Genomic DNA, 15,169 nt, shown 5'->3' with positions numbered 1-15,169 from the left:
CAGCCTGCTCCTCTCTGCACAGAGCTCCTCCTTTCTTGCCCCGCCGGCAATCACCGCTGAAATAAGCAGCGTATCAGCCAGGCTCCCTGGAGTGCCCCTGTGCTTGCCAGCAGCACATCTGGCGGGGAGGGCGGGCTCACTTCATTTTGGCTTGGCCAAAGTGCCAATGCAACGGCACTTCATGCAGGCAGAGCCGGCGCTCGGCATAAGCAGACCAAGCAATTGCTTAGGGCCTGGAGCAACTCAAGGGGGTCTTGTATTAGTTATTAGTATGTGTTGGGGGGAAGAGGGGACAAAAATATTCCTGATTAGGGCCTGCAATGGGCTAGCACTAGCCCTGACAGCTTGGGGCAGACAACGAAAATGGCAGAACGTGCTTCTAGACAAGGGGCTCGGCCTAGAGAGGAGAGCCTGGTGGCTGCAGGATCCATTAAACGTCAGTCTAGAACGTCAGACATTGGGAACTAACATGGATGAGCCTGGGAGCGGCAGGATGGCTGGCAAAAGAGCTCTGCCCTCTTCCCCCGGGCCTGTCTGGAGAGCTCCAGAGCCTGTTGGCCGGAAAAGCTCAAACGGGTCTCTCCAACTGTAGCCAAGTGTTGCCCTCACACTGATTCTTGGATAAGGTTTTGGTCCTTGGCTTGTGCACATGCAAAGCCTGCTTGCCCGGCCCCGGCTGAATGTCTGCACATACAGAAACTGGGATGCACAAATCCTGAGGGCACAAAATGACACGTTGGGTTGCTACCTCTGAAAATCTGGCCCTAAACGGCTCTGCAGGGTTTCGGGAGTTAATGGGTAAGTTTTTCTCAGCGGCTGGAGAGTTCTCAGAATAAATGGTGGCACGAGAACAAGCAAAGGCCGTTCAATTCCTCCAGCAGGTTGGGTTTTGCAGAACTGGAAATTTTTTGGCTTTGGCTACGGCTTGGTACATGACGCCAATGAAGGCTCAAGCTGGCCATGACTCCACGCTGCATTCATGAATACGGAGGAGCCCAGTCAGCCAGGAGAGTCTGGCTTCCCCTCCTGGCCACTATAATGACCTTATAAAACACTCCTGGAGTGTTGCCTTCTCACATGGATACAGGCTGCTCCTGGGGCTCAGCTAATGAAATCCACCCAGCTCTGCTTGGTGCTTTGTCTACAGCACACAGTCATACTGACATCTGGCTTCTATTTGCTGGCCTTTCCTTTCCTCTCCTGGCTCACAGCTGGCGGGAGAGGGACTGGTTTTAAAAATAAACACATGGGCATAATCACCCTGCCATTGGCCACGAGAAACGCAGCTGCCAATATGTGCAAAATGTGGGATTTTCAACTAGCTGCTGTTTCAGGAGTGCCCCCCTGATGCCCAGGTGTCTTGCAAATCCCTTCCTGCCTCTGTTCAGTTCCATCTACTGGACACTGGTTCACACATGCAAACCAATTACCTGCTGCTTCTTCAGGAGGGGCAGTGGGATTTAGATGCCAAGCACCCACTGTGTCCCTACAAAGGTCTGAAATGGATGCACAAGGCCTCTGCTTGCTTCTGGGAGCAAGGTCATAAAATCTTCTTTCTTTTACAAAATCTTCTGAACCCAAAGGCACTTCACAGTCTGTGCACACACGGCACTCACTGGTGGGCTGCAGGGCGGCAGCTCACTGGCTAATAGCAAAGGGCAGGAAGGAAGGGAGCGGGGCGCTTTGACCAAGGGAGCCTGCTCTTACAGAAAGCATCCAAGGCTCTTCAGAGCCCCCCCAGAGCAGCCAGGCCTTTGGGACGGAGCTCGGTGTATCTAGCTTGGGACGATAAAGGTTAAGCTGACCTCAGCTGGGGCCGGGGCATGCAGGTATTGCTCACCTGATGGTTCAGGCTAGAGTGCGGCGCAGAGGTCACGCTGCTCGCGGTAATCGTGAATTTTCATGCAGTCCGTGAGCCCTGCAGCTGCGGCTCCTCTGGGCCCCATTCCAGCCATTGCAACTCATGTGGTCGCACTACAATTCTGCTTTTGGCCGTCCGCCCCACCATAGATGGAGACAGAGGGGCGGATGAGCCAAATCTGATGGGTGGTGCCGCCTAGCACACAGGGTTTCAATGACTGAAGCAGGGAGCCGGACCCACCCCTGCTGGTGTGGGGTGAGCTCGCTCTCCAACCCCTCCCACCCCCGGGCTGGGACCCCTCCCTGACTGTGGGGGTTTTTTTCCACATACCTCTGCTGTGAAATTGACTAAACATTTGTATGTTTGTATGTTTTTAAATCGTTGCCTTGCTGATGGTTAGGCCACGAAGCCTTCCCCTGTGGCAAGAAGCAAAGAGGCCAGGCCGCGGAGGCCCAGTGGTGCTGGATTATGCTCTATTCTCCTGGCTGCCATGCTTGTCTGACCCCCAGTCTGTTTCCTGGGGAACCAGACTTGTTGTGGTCCCTACAGGAAGCAGTTCCTAGGGAAACTGGCAATGCAAGACAGAGCCTAACATGTGAGCGCTGAGGATCTGAGGGCAGGAAAGGTTCTCGGTACCTTCAGGGGTGGTGGCTTTGGTGCCATTGAGTCCATCCTTCCTGGGGTCCTGGATGACTTTCCCACAGCTGGTGCTCTGAGGGGATTCTGGGCATCCAGGGTCAAAGTTCAGAGGCGTATTGGGAGGGGTCAGTAAGCAGGAGGGATCCACTGGCAACACGCTGGCCTTGGAGAGGTGGTTTTTCCCCAGGCTGCAGGGCAGTTGCAGATGCTTGAGTTTTTCTTGGCGCTGTGGCTCACTGGTGTAATAGTCTCGGGGGGATCGGCTCATGTCTGTGGGGAGCGGAGGGCTCCCAGCAGCCTCTGCCTCCACACAGCTACCTGGGTGTCTGTAATCCGACTGGCCAAAGGAATTCCCCAGGGCTGGCAAGGTGAGTGTGTTCTCGGGCACCTCGGGGGCATTTTGGCTGGTGGGAACGTCTTTCTTTAAAAGGAGAAAAATACGGAGCGTTAGCCTGGCCCTCTAGCTATCTAGGTTGCCCCTCACTTTGGTATCTGACCTCCACTGGGGGCAGGGAGGTGACTTAGTCACTTCTGCCTAAGAGCTTGAACATGGGGCAAAAGTGCAGCAGTGTGACCCCTCCTGGGGGCTGGGGCAGTGCTGTTAGCCCCATTGGTCAGCAGGGGGAAGCAGAGCCCAGAGAGGGGAAATGACTTGGCCAGGGTCACAGGAGGAAGCAACGTTAGAGCTGGGCAGAGACCCCAGAGTTTCCAAGTCCCCGTCTCGTGTCCTGACCACAGCGCGTCCCACCCACAGGTAAAGCCAGCCTTTCTGTGGGCGCACTGTCATGCAGGAGCCCCAGCTCAGTGTGGTCCACTGCCCCAGCAGCTGCACAGACAGGTGCAGGTTTACACCTGGATTCTTCTCGGTACATCAGTGGGTCCCAAAGCTTTAGCGATTAGAAATTAGTTAGGGCTTGTCTACATGGAGCAACTTACCAGCACAATTCTAACGCTGTAGTTACATTGGTATAACTCCCTGGGCGGACACCTGCCTGAGCAGTCGGCGCTAAACTGGAAAGTGGCACTCTGACCCCGGAAAGGGTTCCCCTTAGGGCATTAGTGTGCTGTAACGATGGCCTGCCCACAGTGTTCATGTTGCCTACACTCCCCCTCAGCTAGGTGGCGCTGGCATGGCAGTGCGCCTCTCCCTTCTTTGGTACCCCCAATCGTTCCAAGGTTCTGCAACGGCGGGATGGCCAGTCTCTTGCTGGCTGGTTTCCAAGGACCTCCCCGGCCAACCCAGGACTTCACGCTGGGGCAGCCGCCAAGAAAGTCAAGGAAATGCTCCAAACGCAGAGCCCTTTAGGCACCCACTGGGGCCGGCTGGGAGCAGGGGATGATCTGAGGTATCCTCCTCTTGCTGCAGCAGGGAGCTGCACCCCGTGAGGACGAGGACAACGGCCAGGAGTCGGCTGTGCTCGCAGGGCCTGGGACTGCGCGTGCTGGCTGCAGGGGTGGAGGCAGGGGGATTTCCTGTCACTCCCCACCCGAGAACTGCTCCCTCCCGAGGAGTTCCACAGGGGAGGGGTGGCAGGGACACTGAGCCCTGACGGCACTTTACACACATTTGCTAATTAACAGTAACCCCACAAATGCCTGCGTGTGGACGTGAGAGCGGGCCAGGCTGCTTACACCCCTTGGAGCGGGAAGGACATTCCCCGGAGCCCAGAGCCACCACGTACTCCCCACTTCTACCCAGACCTGCAGCCCTTTGGGCACAGAGAAAGGGAGTGAGACAAGGGGGATGGGGGGCGGTGAGACAGGAAGGGCACAGACAGGGAAAGGCTGCATTGCAAACTGGCACCTCCCTCCCCCTCCTTGCTAACAAGATTGTGAAAACAAGCGTGTCCTTTCTCCACACCTCCTTGCCCCCCTCCAGGCAAGGGGATTAGCAGCACTAATCCCGCACAGCAGCGTGCAGGTTCCTCTGGTTTGAGATATCAGCTCGCTAGGGCTTCCCAGCCCCTGCGTCCCACAAGACAGCCCCAGTAAACTCCCAGGGCTGGTGCAAAGCCAAAGGCGCGCACAGCCCATGGAGTCGGGGCGATCGCACTGGTCTGGCTGGCACACTCCCAGGGCCAGCACGGGCCTACGGAAATGGGGCCGGGGTTAGACTATCCCAGCCACGCACAAACTCAGGCTCCCTCCCTTCCGCTCTTCCTGGTCTGGCTCTTGGTCCCAACAGCCACCCGGCAAATAATGCAGCAGGGCAGCAGAGGGCTCCTTTACTCTCATACAGTCAGCGTGCGCTTCCCTCTCAAAGCGGAGGCCAGGGGGAGCTTAGGATAAATACCCAGGAAGAACTGCGGCAGACACAAACCCATTGCTACTCCGCCGCAGGGACCCAGAGCTCTGCACTGTTCCCGGTCACTGAGAAAAGGCCAGTGTTGGATGACCCATGCTCTAGCCCAGGGCTTCTCAACCATTTTTGTTCTAAGCCCCCTCCCGCCCCCCCCAGCATGCAATAAAAACTCCACAGTCCACCTGTGCCACAATAACTGCTTTTCTGCATAACCCCGCCAGGGCCAGCATTACGGGGTAGCAAGCCGGGCAGTTGCCTGCAGCCCCCACGCCACAGGGGCCCACCCCAAAGCTACATTGCTCAGGCTTTGGCTTCAGCCCCTGGCAGTCAGGCTTCTGCTGTCTCCCAGGGGCCCCAGGGAGTCTAATTCTGGCCCTGCTTGGTGGACCCCCTGAAACCTGCTCTCGGCCCCCCACCCCCGGGAAGAACCACGGCTCTAGTCATTAAAGACGGCACCACACCATCCAATTCCCAGCGGTGGGGGATGGACGAAACCTCCATTCCAATGTGTCACATTCACATGCTGCAGGAAAGGAGAGACGCACAGAAAGATCCACCTGGCTGATCGGCTGTGCTATCTTCTGGCTTCATTGTCCCTCCCCCTAGTGGGTGCATCTTGCCTAAAGCTCCTGGGTACCAGCACTTCCCTCTAACTCTTCCCTCATATGAAGACTGTGCCACTTGCCCCCCCCCCCCCAAAAAGGCTAAGATCAATGGATTGGACTAACGAGCCCCAGGGAGTGGCAGAGGCCAATGTGGCAATGTCAGCCACTGCCCAGGAAACCTGGAGAGAGAGCAGGCTCATGTTTTCTGGGCTCAGCTACAGCAAGACGTGATGGGGCTTAGAATATGGAAAGTGTGAGTCAGTAACTCCTGGCTAATAGGATCGAAGTCGAGAGAGTGGCGGGGGGGGGCGGCATGGATCGAAGCCGAGGGAGCGGCGGGGGTTGGGGGGGCGGCATGGATCGAAGCCGAGGGAGCAGCGGGGGGGGTGGCATGGATCGAAGCCGAGGGAGCGGCGGGGGTTGGGGGGGCGGCGCGGATCGAAGCCGAGGGAGCGGCGGGGGGGCGGCGCGGATCGAAGCCGAGGGAGCGGCGGGGGTTGGGGGGGCGGCGCGGATCGAAGCCGAGGGAGCGGCGGGGGTTGGGGGGGCGGCACGGATCGAAGCCGAGGGAGCGGCGGGGGGGCGGCGCGGATCGAAGCCGAGGGAGCGGCGGGGGTTGGGGGGGCGGCGCGGATCGAAGCCGAGGGAGCGGCGGGGGTTGGGGGGGCGGCGCGGATCGAAGCCGAGGGAGCGGCGGGGGGGCGGCGCGGATCGAAGCCGAGGGAGCGGCGGGGGTTGGGGGGGACGGCGCGGATCGAAGCCGAGGGAGCGGCGGGGGGGCGGCGCGGATCGAAGCCGAGGGAGCGGCTGGGGTTGGGGGGGACGGCGCGGATCGAAGCCGAGGGAGCGGCGGGGGGGCGGCTCGGATCGAAGCCGAGGGAGCGGCGGGGGTTGGGGGGCGGCGCGGATCGAAGCCGAGGGAGCGGCGGGGGTTGGGGGGCGACGCGGAACGAAGCCGAGGGAGCGGTGGGGGTTGGGGGGCGACGCGGATCGAAGCCGAGGGAGCGGCGGGGGAGCGGCGCGGATCGAAGCCGAGGGAGCGGCGGGGGGGTGGCGCGGATCGAAGCCAAGGGAGCGGCGGGGGTTGGGGGGGACGGCGCGGATCGAAGCCGAGGGAGCGGCGGGGGGGCGGCGCAGATCGAAGCTGAGGGAGCGGCGGGGGTTGGGGGGGCGGCGCGGATCGAAGCCGAGGGAGCGGCGGGGGGCAGTATGGCCTGGCAGGTAGAGCATGGGACTCAGAGGTGAAGGTGAGATCATGGGAGATCTGTGCAGGATGGCCGGGGATCTATGATGTCCCTAAGAGAGGGCTAGCAGGGACAACACTCTCCCTGGGTCAGCGATTGCTACCTTCACGGGCTCCAACTCCAGCAAGTCACCGGCGTGGGGGCTCTTGCTCCGCAGACTCCACAGGAAGTGACGGATGTACAGGAGATGCCGGTACATGTTATCGTCCAGCGTCTCCACCTCCAAGTCCACCTTAAATCCTCCACTTGGCAGGACGATGGGCGGGTGGTTATCAAAGGACTCTAGCACTTCGTCTGCAAAACACAGGGGGAAGCAGGTGTTGGTGTGTGACCCACCTGAGCCCCAGCCCTGCTCCCAGATTGCGGGGCCATTGCTCTTCCCCAGGTCCTGCAAGCCAAGTATCTGCATGGGAACCAATCCCAGCATCCTCTAGGTCACAACCCTACACAACTGGCCTCCATGTGCCAGTGAGAAAGGGGCAGGGGGCACTAGCTAACGCCTTCGCTCTGCTTAGCTCCCCTGGGTTGTGCCCCTTGCTTGTTCCAAACTCTCGAATGGGTTGTTCAGAACCTTTATCTCCTCCTCCCTGTGTCATTTAGAAAAGGGCTCTGTAGCTTCCAGATCCGCCGCTCTGGGGCCCGTTCCCCCTATGTCCCGTAGCTGTTGCTAGAAGAGCCGTAATCCAATCTCTTGCACTCCTTGATCCATTTCCACCCACTTCACAGTGTCCTGATCTCTCTTTTCTCCGGTAGCCAAGATCATGCTGCTGAGCCCTGGGGCAGGGGGAAGTGCTGAGTCTTTAGCACTTCAGCCCCTCCCATGTCACAGCCCGATATGTCTGGGTACATGCTAGTGGAGGAAGGATGGTCTAGTGGTTAGGGTGCCAGCCTGAGACTTCAGAGAGCTGGGTCCAGTGCCCTGCTCCACCATTTGCCCTGGATGAGTCAATCTCACTCTGCACCTTGTCTGTTCAATGAGGGTAAGTACTGCCAACATGTTAAAGACTGCGAGGTGCTCAGCTCTATGGTAAGGGGGGATATCAACACCATAGATAATGGCATTGATAGCTCGGGGTACAGCCAACGTTCACCCACCGGGGGAGTCACGTGTCCCCTGGATCTGTCGGGGAAGACTGTGATTCCACCACATTGTTACCCCCTGCCCCGCCGCGTGCCCCTGCATCGGAGTGGCTCAAACCAGAGTCAGGACACTCCACGTTCAGACTGACAGTGCAGCCCCAGCTCATGCTGCCTGTCTAGGTAGAGCAGCACGTGGAGGCCATGTGCTCTAGTCCCTACCATACCAGGCTCAGCCTTCAGCCCGAGCTCCCTTTGCCTCAGGGCAGTTCAAGTAGACCCTCAGGCTACAGGACTGTAGTTCTTTGTGGCTGTCCACGGTGATGCAGGAACCCCTGCAAAGCACAGGAGGTTACAAGCCCCATGAAAACACTCGAGGGACCAGCAAAACTTGGGATAACCAACCTGTACTGGCAGGTCTGAGGAAAGTACCTCTTGGGACGCAGCCTAGTGCAGGTTTCACTGCCCTGCAGCAGTGTGGGAGATACAGGACAACCACAACAGAAGCTCTACCGAGGGCACAGATCACACCACCCCCAGTACAACGCAGACGCACCAGTGCTATGCGCTCACCTGTCTTGAAGGCTGCAGGGCTGTCCTCCTGCCAGGCCGCGACACACCGCACCTCAGACGCTGCCTGGGACTGAGTCAGGATGTGATGGAGCTGAGCAGGGCTCAGGGCGGGGAACTCGGCTCTCAGCAACGGCCAGGTCATCTGAGCAAAGACAGAGAGAGCTGAGGCGACAGCCTCAGGACGGTGCACAGGGCAGACAGCAGGGAGCGAAGCAGGCTTATCAATGGGGAATGAGCTTAGCTCGGCTCGTCAGCAAGTGAGCAGCATGCTAAGGGGTCTAGAGAGCCCAGGAGTGGCAGGGCACCACTAATGCTCAGCTGTGTATTTGCTTCACTGCTACTTCCAATACGGGAGCTGCCTACTGAAGCCAAGGACGGGATGTAAGACACAGAAAGCCTGAAATCCTACCTCATGCTACCAATGCCTCATGCTGCTGCTTCCTACCAAAATGGGTGCAGATGTTGGTTGAGAGGATGTGGTCCCCAAGGTTTGGCTTTGAAACAAGGCGTCCCATTTCCTGGGAAACTACCCGGCAATTTTTGGGCAAATACATTCCCGCAAATCAGCCCCTTCGTCGCCATATTCCAAGCCGGCTGTCCCAGTCCTGCATGGGCATGCTCTGGGGCAACTGAGCCATGCCCTGCTTGGCGCTTGCAAAGGTGCCGCCCAGAGGCACGGTTCGGGAGGCAGCGTTTGAAAGCCTGGCCTAGCGCGAGAGTGACATCACATTCCGCGGGAAGGATCAAATTCACCCAGCACACAAAACGCACCCGAGTCTCTGAGATTTCGCGTGTCTTGACACTGGCACGTCAGATCCAGTGCAAATTCTGGAGGGAACCCTGCCTTCCACACCTATCTCAGGGAGCTCCCATCTTGGCCCAGTGTCGGGGAAAGGGCATTGATTCCCCCACCCCCTCTGCTTTGATGTCCCATGATGCTTCTAATGGGAAAAGAGAGGGAAGCTGCATATGAAAGGGACTGTTGTGCTTGTGGCCCCCTGCCTTGGGGAGATGACCCCCCAGTTAGCGTGGGGAGCGCAGGCTCAGGGAGCCCCATCTAATAACTGGCCCTCCCAAACAATCCCCATGATGCTCACAGGAGCTCTCCTGCCACTCACAGGCCCAGACTCTCCCAGGGATCTGATTGGATTCAATGGGAGCTAGGTGTCTACAGGCCTTTGAGGATCTGGGTCCCAAAGGCCATCGATACCCTGGGCCAAGAAGCCCACGCACATCTCACCTGCGCCAGCTGGGTGCTCGGCATGGCCAGCAGGTGAGCCACGCTGGAAAGCTTGCTGAAGAACTGCTCGGCCAGGTGCCCGAAGCCCATGCCCCGCATCCACTCCAGGAGGAGCCGCAGGCCGGCGCGGATCTTCACTCCTTTCGACCAGTGGAAGCAGCCTTTGGACAGGGTGGGGAAGAGAGAATGAACAGCCACACGCGGCGCTGCTTTAACCTGACTTGCAGTAGGAGCCCGGCCCTGCTGCAATACAGACAGCTACAGGTTCAGAAGACACATGCCGACCCTACTCCCTGGCGCAGACACGGCACGAAGGCAATCGGCTGTCAGGGTCAAAGATTGCTCTGTCCAGCCCACCAACAGGCTCAGCCAAGGAGAAGTCAGACAACCCAGTCACTTGGCTGGCAGAAAGCAGCCCCCTCCGGCCAGAGCCTGCATATTGGGTCCTTCGCCTAGCTGCACATACTCGCCCTGCTCTGACAGACGCCAGCACTTGCTGGACACAGCAGAACGGTGGCCAAGAGCAGTGAGATTCGTCTGCTCTGTGTGGACACAAGAGACCCCAGGGCATCCTTCGTGAGTGCCTTAGCCAGAATGCCCTGGTGCCCCCATAGCGTTGTACAGGGTGCTATTTGGAGGTTAGCTGCCAGACTTCTCCCCAGAGATAGCTGCCTTTCAGTTGTGCTGTGTGTAACGTTTCTGAAGCAGCTGGGCATCCTGCCGCAGGACACGTGCTAGCAGCATGAAGCACATTTCAGATGGATACAGATAAATGTCGAGTTGCAGGAGTCTCCTACGAGCAAAACCTGGTGCTGTGGGGAAGGGAAGAAACCTTTTTTTCAAGCTATCATGTAAACTAACTTCTCCTAATCTGCAGCCCCTGCCTCCCCCAGGAGGCTATCGCAGAGCTCCTGTATTGTCCACGAGGACTCCACCTCCACCCGCATCCAGAAACCGATTCACCCGCTTGGATTGTGCAAGGCAGGCAGCCCTCCACACCGCCCTTGTCCTCTTCTCCCCATGCAGTGTGGGCACAGGGGAAGTCTCTGCGTCATCCATCAGATATTGACTGACCTGAGCTTGCTGTCCGCCAGATACCTAATCTCTCCAGACTCTCCTTAGCTGCACCCAGGTAAAGCCAGGCCATAGAACTGGGGCAGCAGAAATGGCAGCTGCTGATCCTGGGGTTTTATTGAGAGAGATGCACGTCAGTGCTCAGATCCAGTTTCTGAGGAAGGCCGGGTTCTTCCGCCTTCCCCCCATGATCCTGCATGGGGGTGACCCAGCACTTCCCTTCCCCCCTGGGATGATGTGGGGCCCTAAGGCCAAGCCCAGCTCTGAGAACACAAGAGGCAGCGCGTGGCCCAGGCAAGGAGCCGGCTGTCCCAGGGGACAGCAGGATTTCACACTCTAATCTGCTCTAATCAGCTCCCACCTGCAGGAAATCAACTCCAGAGACAAACATTTGAAAGCTTATGCTGTCCTTGATAGGCAGTGAGCCAAGACTCAGCCTGTGGGCCCATGGAAATGGGGAGGCAGGGGGTGGGGGGGAAGGGAGCTGGTGCTCCGGTTAAAAGGAAGGAACTACAGCGGCAGGAGGCTGTAATCCAATAGGGCTGGGCTGCTTCAGAGCCCACCACCTTCCACACTAGGAACTACTGAGCCCCCTCCCCCACACCCCGAACTGTGATCCAGAATCTGACCCTCACCTCACACCTCCACCCCGACACCAGATTTGAGCCCTGCAGGCTGGGAGGAAGTTTGATCTAGGTGTAGAGCCCAACTCTGCTGTAGGTGTTGGGCCTGATCCTGTACCAGAAGGTCCATAGGCACTTTGCCATGGACTTCACTGGGAGCAGGATGGGGCCCATGCTGATTAAACCAGAGGGAAGCCATGCTATAGCAGAAGGCTCTAGTTTGTTGGACCTACGGCTAATTTAGCCTCATCAAGGTCCTAATTCCATCACCCCACTGGACTGTGTGCCCTATACTGCAACCCCGCTGCATGGACACAAAACTAACTGCTCTTCCAGCGATGCCGAAGGATGCATGGAAAACATAACTCTGGCAGACAAATCTCAGGCTTGGGGCTCACCATTCGATGTTCTATCTCTGTCGAGGTTCTGTGTCCTTCCTGCAGCAAACCGCCTCGCGCAGGACCCACATGCTGTGCCAGGCCGGCCTCACTAATGGGTGAGATTCAGAAATTCCAAGGCCAGAAGGGACTACTGTGCTCATCTAGCCTGACCTCCTGCATGACACAGGCCAGGGAACGTCCCTAAAATAATTCCTAGATCAGATCTGTTAGAAAAACATCCAATCTTGATTTTAAAATCGAGCCTTAGTAAATTGTTCCAGTGGTTAGTTACCCTCACTCTCAAAAATTTGCACATTATTTCTAGTCAGAATTTGTCTAGCTTCATCTTCTAGCCACTGGATCATGTTAGACCTTTCTCTGCTAGACTGAAGAGCCTGTTCTTAAATATTTGTTCCCCGGGCAGATTTGTGATCAAGTCCCCTCTTAACCTTCTCTTTGCTAAGATAAACAGATTGAGTGCTTTGAATCTATCGCTATAAGGCAGATTTTCTAATCCATTAATCATTCTAGAGGCTTTTCTTTGACCCCTCTTCAATTTATCAACATCCTTCTTGAATTGTGGGCACCAGAACTGGACACAGTATTCTAGTAGCAGTCACGCTCCTTATGTCTGCTAAATACAGACATAAAATAACTTCTCTACTTCTACTCAGGATTTCCCTGTTTATGCATCCCAGGGTCAACATTAGCCTTTTGGCCACAGTGTCAAAGTGGGAGCTCCTGTTCAGCTGATTATCCCCTACGGCCCCCTAATCTGTTTCAGTCACTGCTTCCTGTAAGTATGACCAACATTCTTCGTTCCTAGATGTAGACATTTACATTTATGCCCAGTTTACCAAGCAATCCAGATCACTCTGTATCGGAGACCACTCCCTCAATTTTTGTGTCATCTATAAATCTCATCAGTGATTTATGATTTCTTCCAGGCAATTGATAAAAATTTTAAATAGTGCAGGGCCAAGAACTGATCCCTGCAGGACCCTGCTGGAAACACACTCACTTGATGATGATTCCCTGTTTACCATTATGTTTTGAGACCTATCAGTTAGCCAGTTTTTAATCCATTTGATGTGTGCCATGGTAATTTTATATTGTTGTTATATTTGGGTGGCTATGGAGCTCCCTTGCCTTGGCCCAGCTCAGAGAGGCTTGACACTATTATCTGTGTTGTGGTGGCACCTGGAGCCGCAATCTTAGACCAGGCGTTACTTGCCATCCTAGGCACTGCCCCAAGCAGCTTGCAGTCGGCGTGGGTTTGGTTGCAGGTCCAATCCAATACTGGATGGGGGACGGTTTTCTGTCTGCAGTGCTGATGCATCCAAGAGTCTATGAGAACAGCAGCTCTCAGGAAATCCCCACCATTCAAATTGGCAAAAAAGTCTTAGAAGGTGGGTTAAACCTTGCAAGATGAGTTGATTGCATGGAGTTCAATGGGACTTAGGTATGTGTTTCACAGAACAGGTATAGGAACACTGGCATGCTTAAAGTTAAGCATGTGCTTAAGTGCTTTGGTGAATCAGGGCCAAATGGAGGAGTCCAATCTCCCAAACTGACAGCCTGGCACCTTCTAAAGTTATTCTAGATCTGAAACAACAACAATGACAAAGCTCTAAATCCAGAGGCCGACGTGGCTGTGGCTCAGCAATGTACCCGCTGGCAGGCAAAGGGACGGACAGCTAACAGGAACGCCCACACTGGAGCACAGTTTCCCTTCCCCTTTTTGTTCTTGCTTAGTGGACCATCAGACATGGCAGAGGGAGCAGCGCTGGCAGAACCTGCTGCTCGCAGTAGAGACTCGGTTTGTACGTGGGGCGGAGCTGGGCAGAAAGAGGGACAGAGGTCTGACAGGGCTGAGTGGCAAAATTAGGTTAAAATTCTTTAAAAATCCAACTCCTATTAACTCATATGGTAGTAGCTGTAATGCACCTGGCAGTAAGGAGGTGCTGCTGGAGTGTATATAGGTATCGCATGCTCTGTAGTTCAACTGGAATCCTGCAGTAATTAGGATTAATTAATGAGCAGATTTTCGCCTCAATTAAGAAGCAGGATGCAATGTTTTATTACACACAGCAATCAGGCAGTGCCAGGGAACAAACTCCACTAACAGCCTCTGCTCGGCATCAAAATGGCAGACCTTATTGCAACCCCAGCGCAAGAGATGGGGGGGGGATGTTAATTTGGGGGGAGAGCTAACGAAGGCTGAACACATCCCCATGAACAATGGTATCACAGTGAACATCCAAGGCATTAATAAGGGGTTAATGGAGCGTTATCGATAAAGGCCGCAGACTCGGGCAAGACAGCAAACATAAAGGCTGAATCAAGCCAAGGGAGCAGAAGCCAAAACCCGAGTTAAGCTGTTATCTGAGCCAACTATACACCTAGAGAGCAGCGCGCACAGGCTGCGATCTAGGGAGTTCATCAGAGTCAAGGAAGTGAAGTCTCGAAGACCTCAGTGGCTGGACTCTAGTTTGGTTTATCCTCATTTGTGGGTGTAGCTGAGCCCCACCCCACCCCCAGGTTTCATTGCTACAAGCCTGGCAGAGTCCTGAGGCCCCCCCCACTCTCTCTCACACCCCTACCCCAGTCTTAGCGCTGAAGCGGGGCTCTGAATGATTGAAAGTGAACCTTATTCCTAACCACCTCTCTGGTGACACCAGTTAAACAAAGGACTCAGTAGCTTAAGTCAAGTTCTAAAGCATCCTTATCCCCTGTAGGAAACATGTTGCCCGCTTTGCTGTCAGTCCCAGTCTGGGGGTCTCTCCCTGGCCGTGGGGCCATACTGATGACTTATGCACAGGCTCAATACCTAACACGAGTTTAGGTAACAGGGCAGCAAGGCTCCTTTGCCGAATGCAGAATTCCAGGTGTGTCCAAGCCCCTCACATCCTAAAACAACCCAAGAGATGCTGTAAAATCTCTCCCCATATTTCACCGATCCTCATCTCATAGTCTGGCTGGCTGCAATACTGGGGCATTTTAAGTCTGTTCCTTTAATTAATGAATAAACAGAAAAAGGGCTTCAAAGCAGACAAGGCCAGTCTTTGGGAATGCCTGCCCCTCCCACAAATGTCTCACTCCCTGGTCCCGAGGTCACTCACCTTTGTCCATGAGCTGGTTGAAGAGCAGAGTGTTGGAGAAGAAGAAGAGGTAGGCAAACATCTGGGAGGCTATTTCAGGGTGCACTTCATACTGGTGGAGCAGGTCCAGCGTAGCCTGGTAGATCAACACAACTCTACGTATTTCTTCAGGCAACTGGGATGATGCCCGCCAACCTTCCTGGCCCTCACTCTGGAAGGGGTTACACTCCAGGAGGGCAGGTAGAGATACATACAGAGACTGGACAGGGAGGAGACAAGAAATACACAAGTCCAGGATTCAAAGCGCTGAAGGTTTACTGTGGGAAGCAATTCTGCATTGGCCAGATGGTTAGACCCTAAACAGGTCCTCCGAATCTCTTGTTTCCATGATCCCATAACCAGCTCAAGCCCTGCTGTTCTCAAACAAGGAAGGGCATATTTCTTGCCCCC

General features: G+C 55.8%; 1 protein-coding gene across 3 annotated transcripts in view; it reads right to left on the bottom strand.

The window, feature by feature from the left end:
• RADIL (Rap associating with DIL domain) overlaps positions 1–15,169 on the bottom strand; it is a 72,261-nt gene that overhangs the window by 7,122 nt on the left and 49,970 nt on the right. For all 3 annotated transcript variants that reach the window (XM_084642255.1, XM_084642254.1, XM_084642256.1), the window contains 5 exons: positions 14,741–14,978; positions 9,542–9,702; positions 8,302–8,443; positions 6,755–6,945; positions 2,498–2,921 (listed from right to left, as the gene is read on the bottom strand). In XM_084642255.1, the coding sequence (XP_084498381.1) occupies positions 2,498–2,921; positions 6,755–6,945; positions 8,302–8,443; positions 9,542–9,702; positions 14,741–14,978 (1,156 nt within the window). The remainder of the gene's footprint in view (positions 1–2,497; positions 2,922–6,754; positions 6,946–8,301; positions 8,444–9,541; positions 9,703–14,740; positions 14,979–15,169) is intronic.

Source organism: Lepidochelys olivacea (assembly GCF_965140295.1).
Source record: "Lepidochelys olivacea isolate rLepOli2 genome assembly, chromosome: 10".
In the NCBI taxonomy this organism is placed as follows: Eukaryota; Metazoa; Chordata; order Testudines; family Cheloniidae; genus Lepidochelys; species Lepidochelys olivacea.
This window is presented reverse-complemented; position numbering and strand designations above follow the sequence as displayed.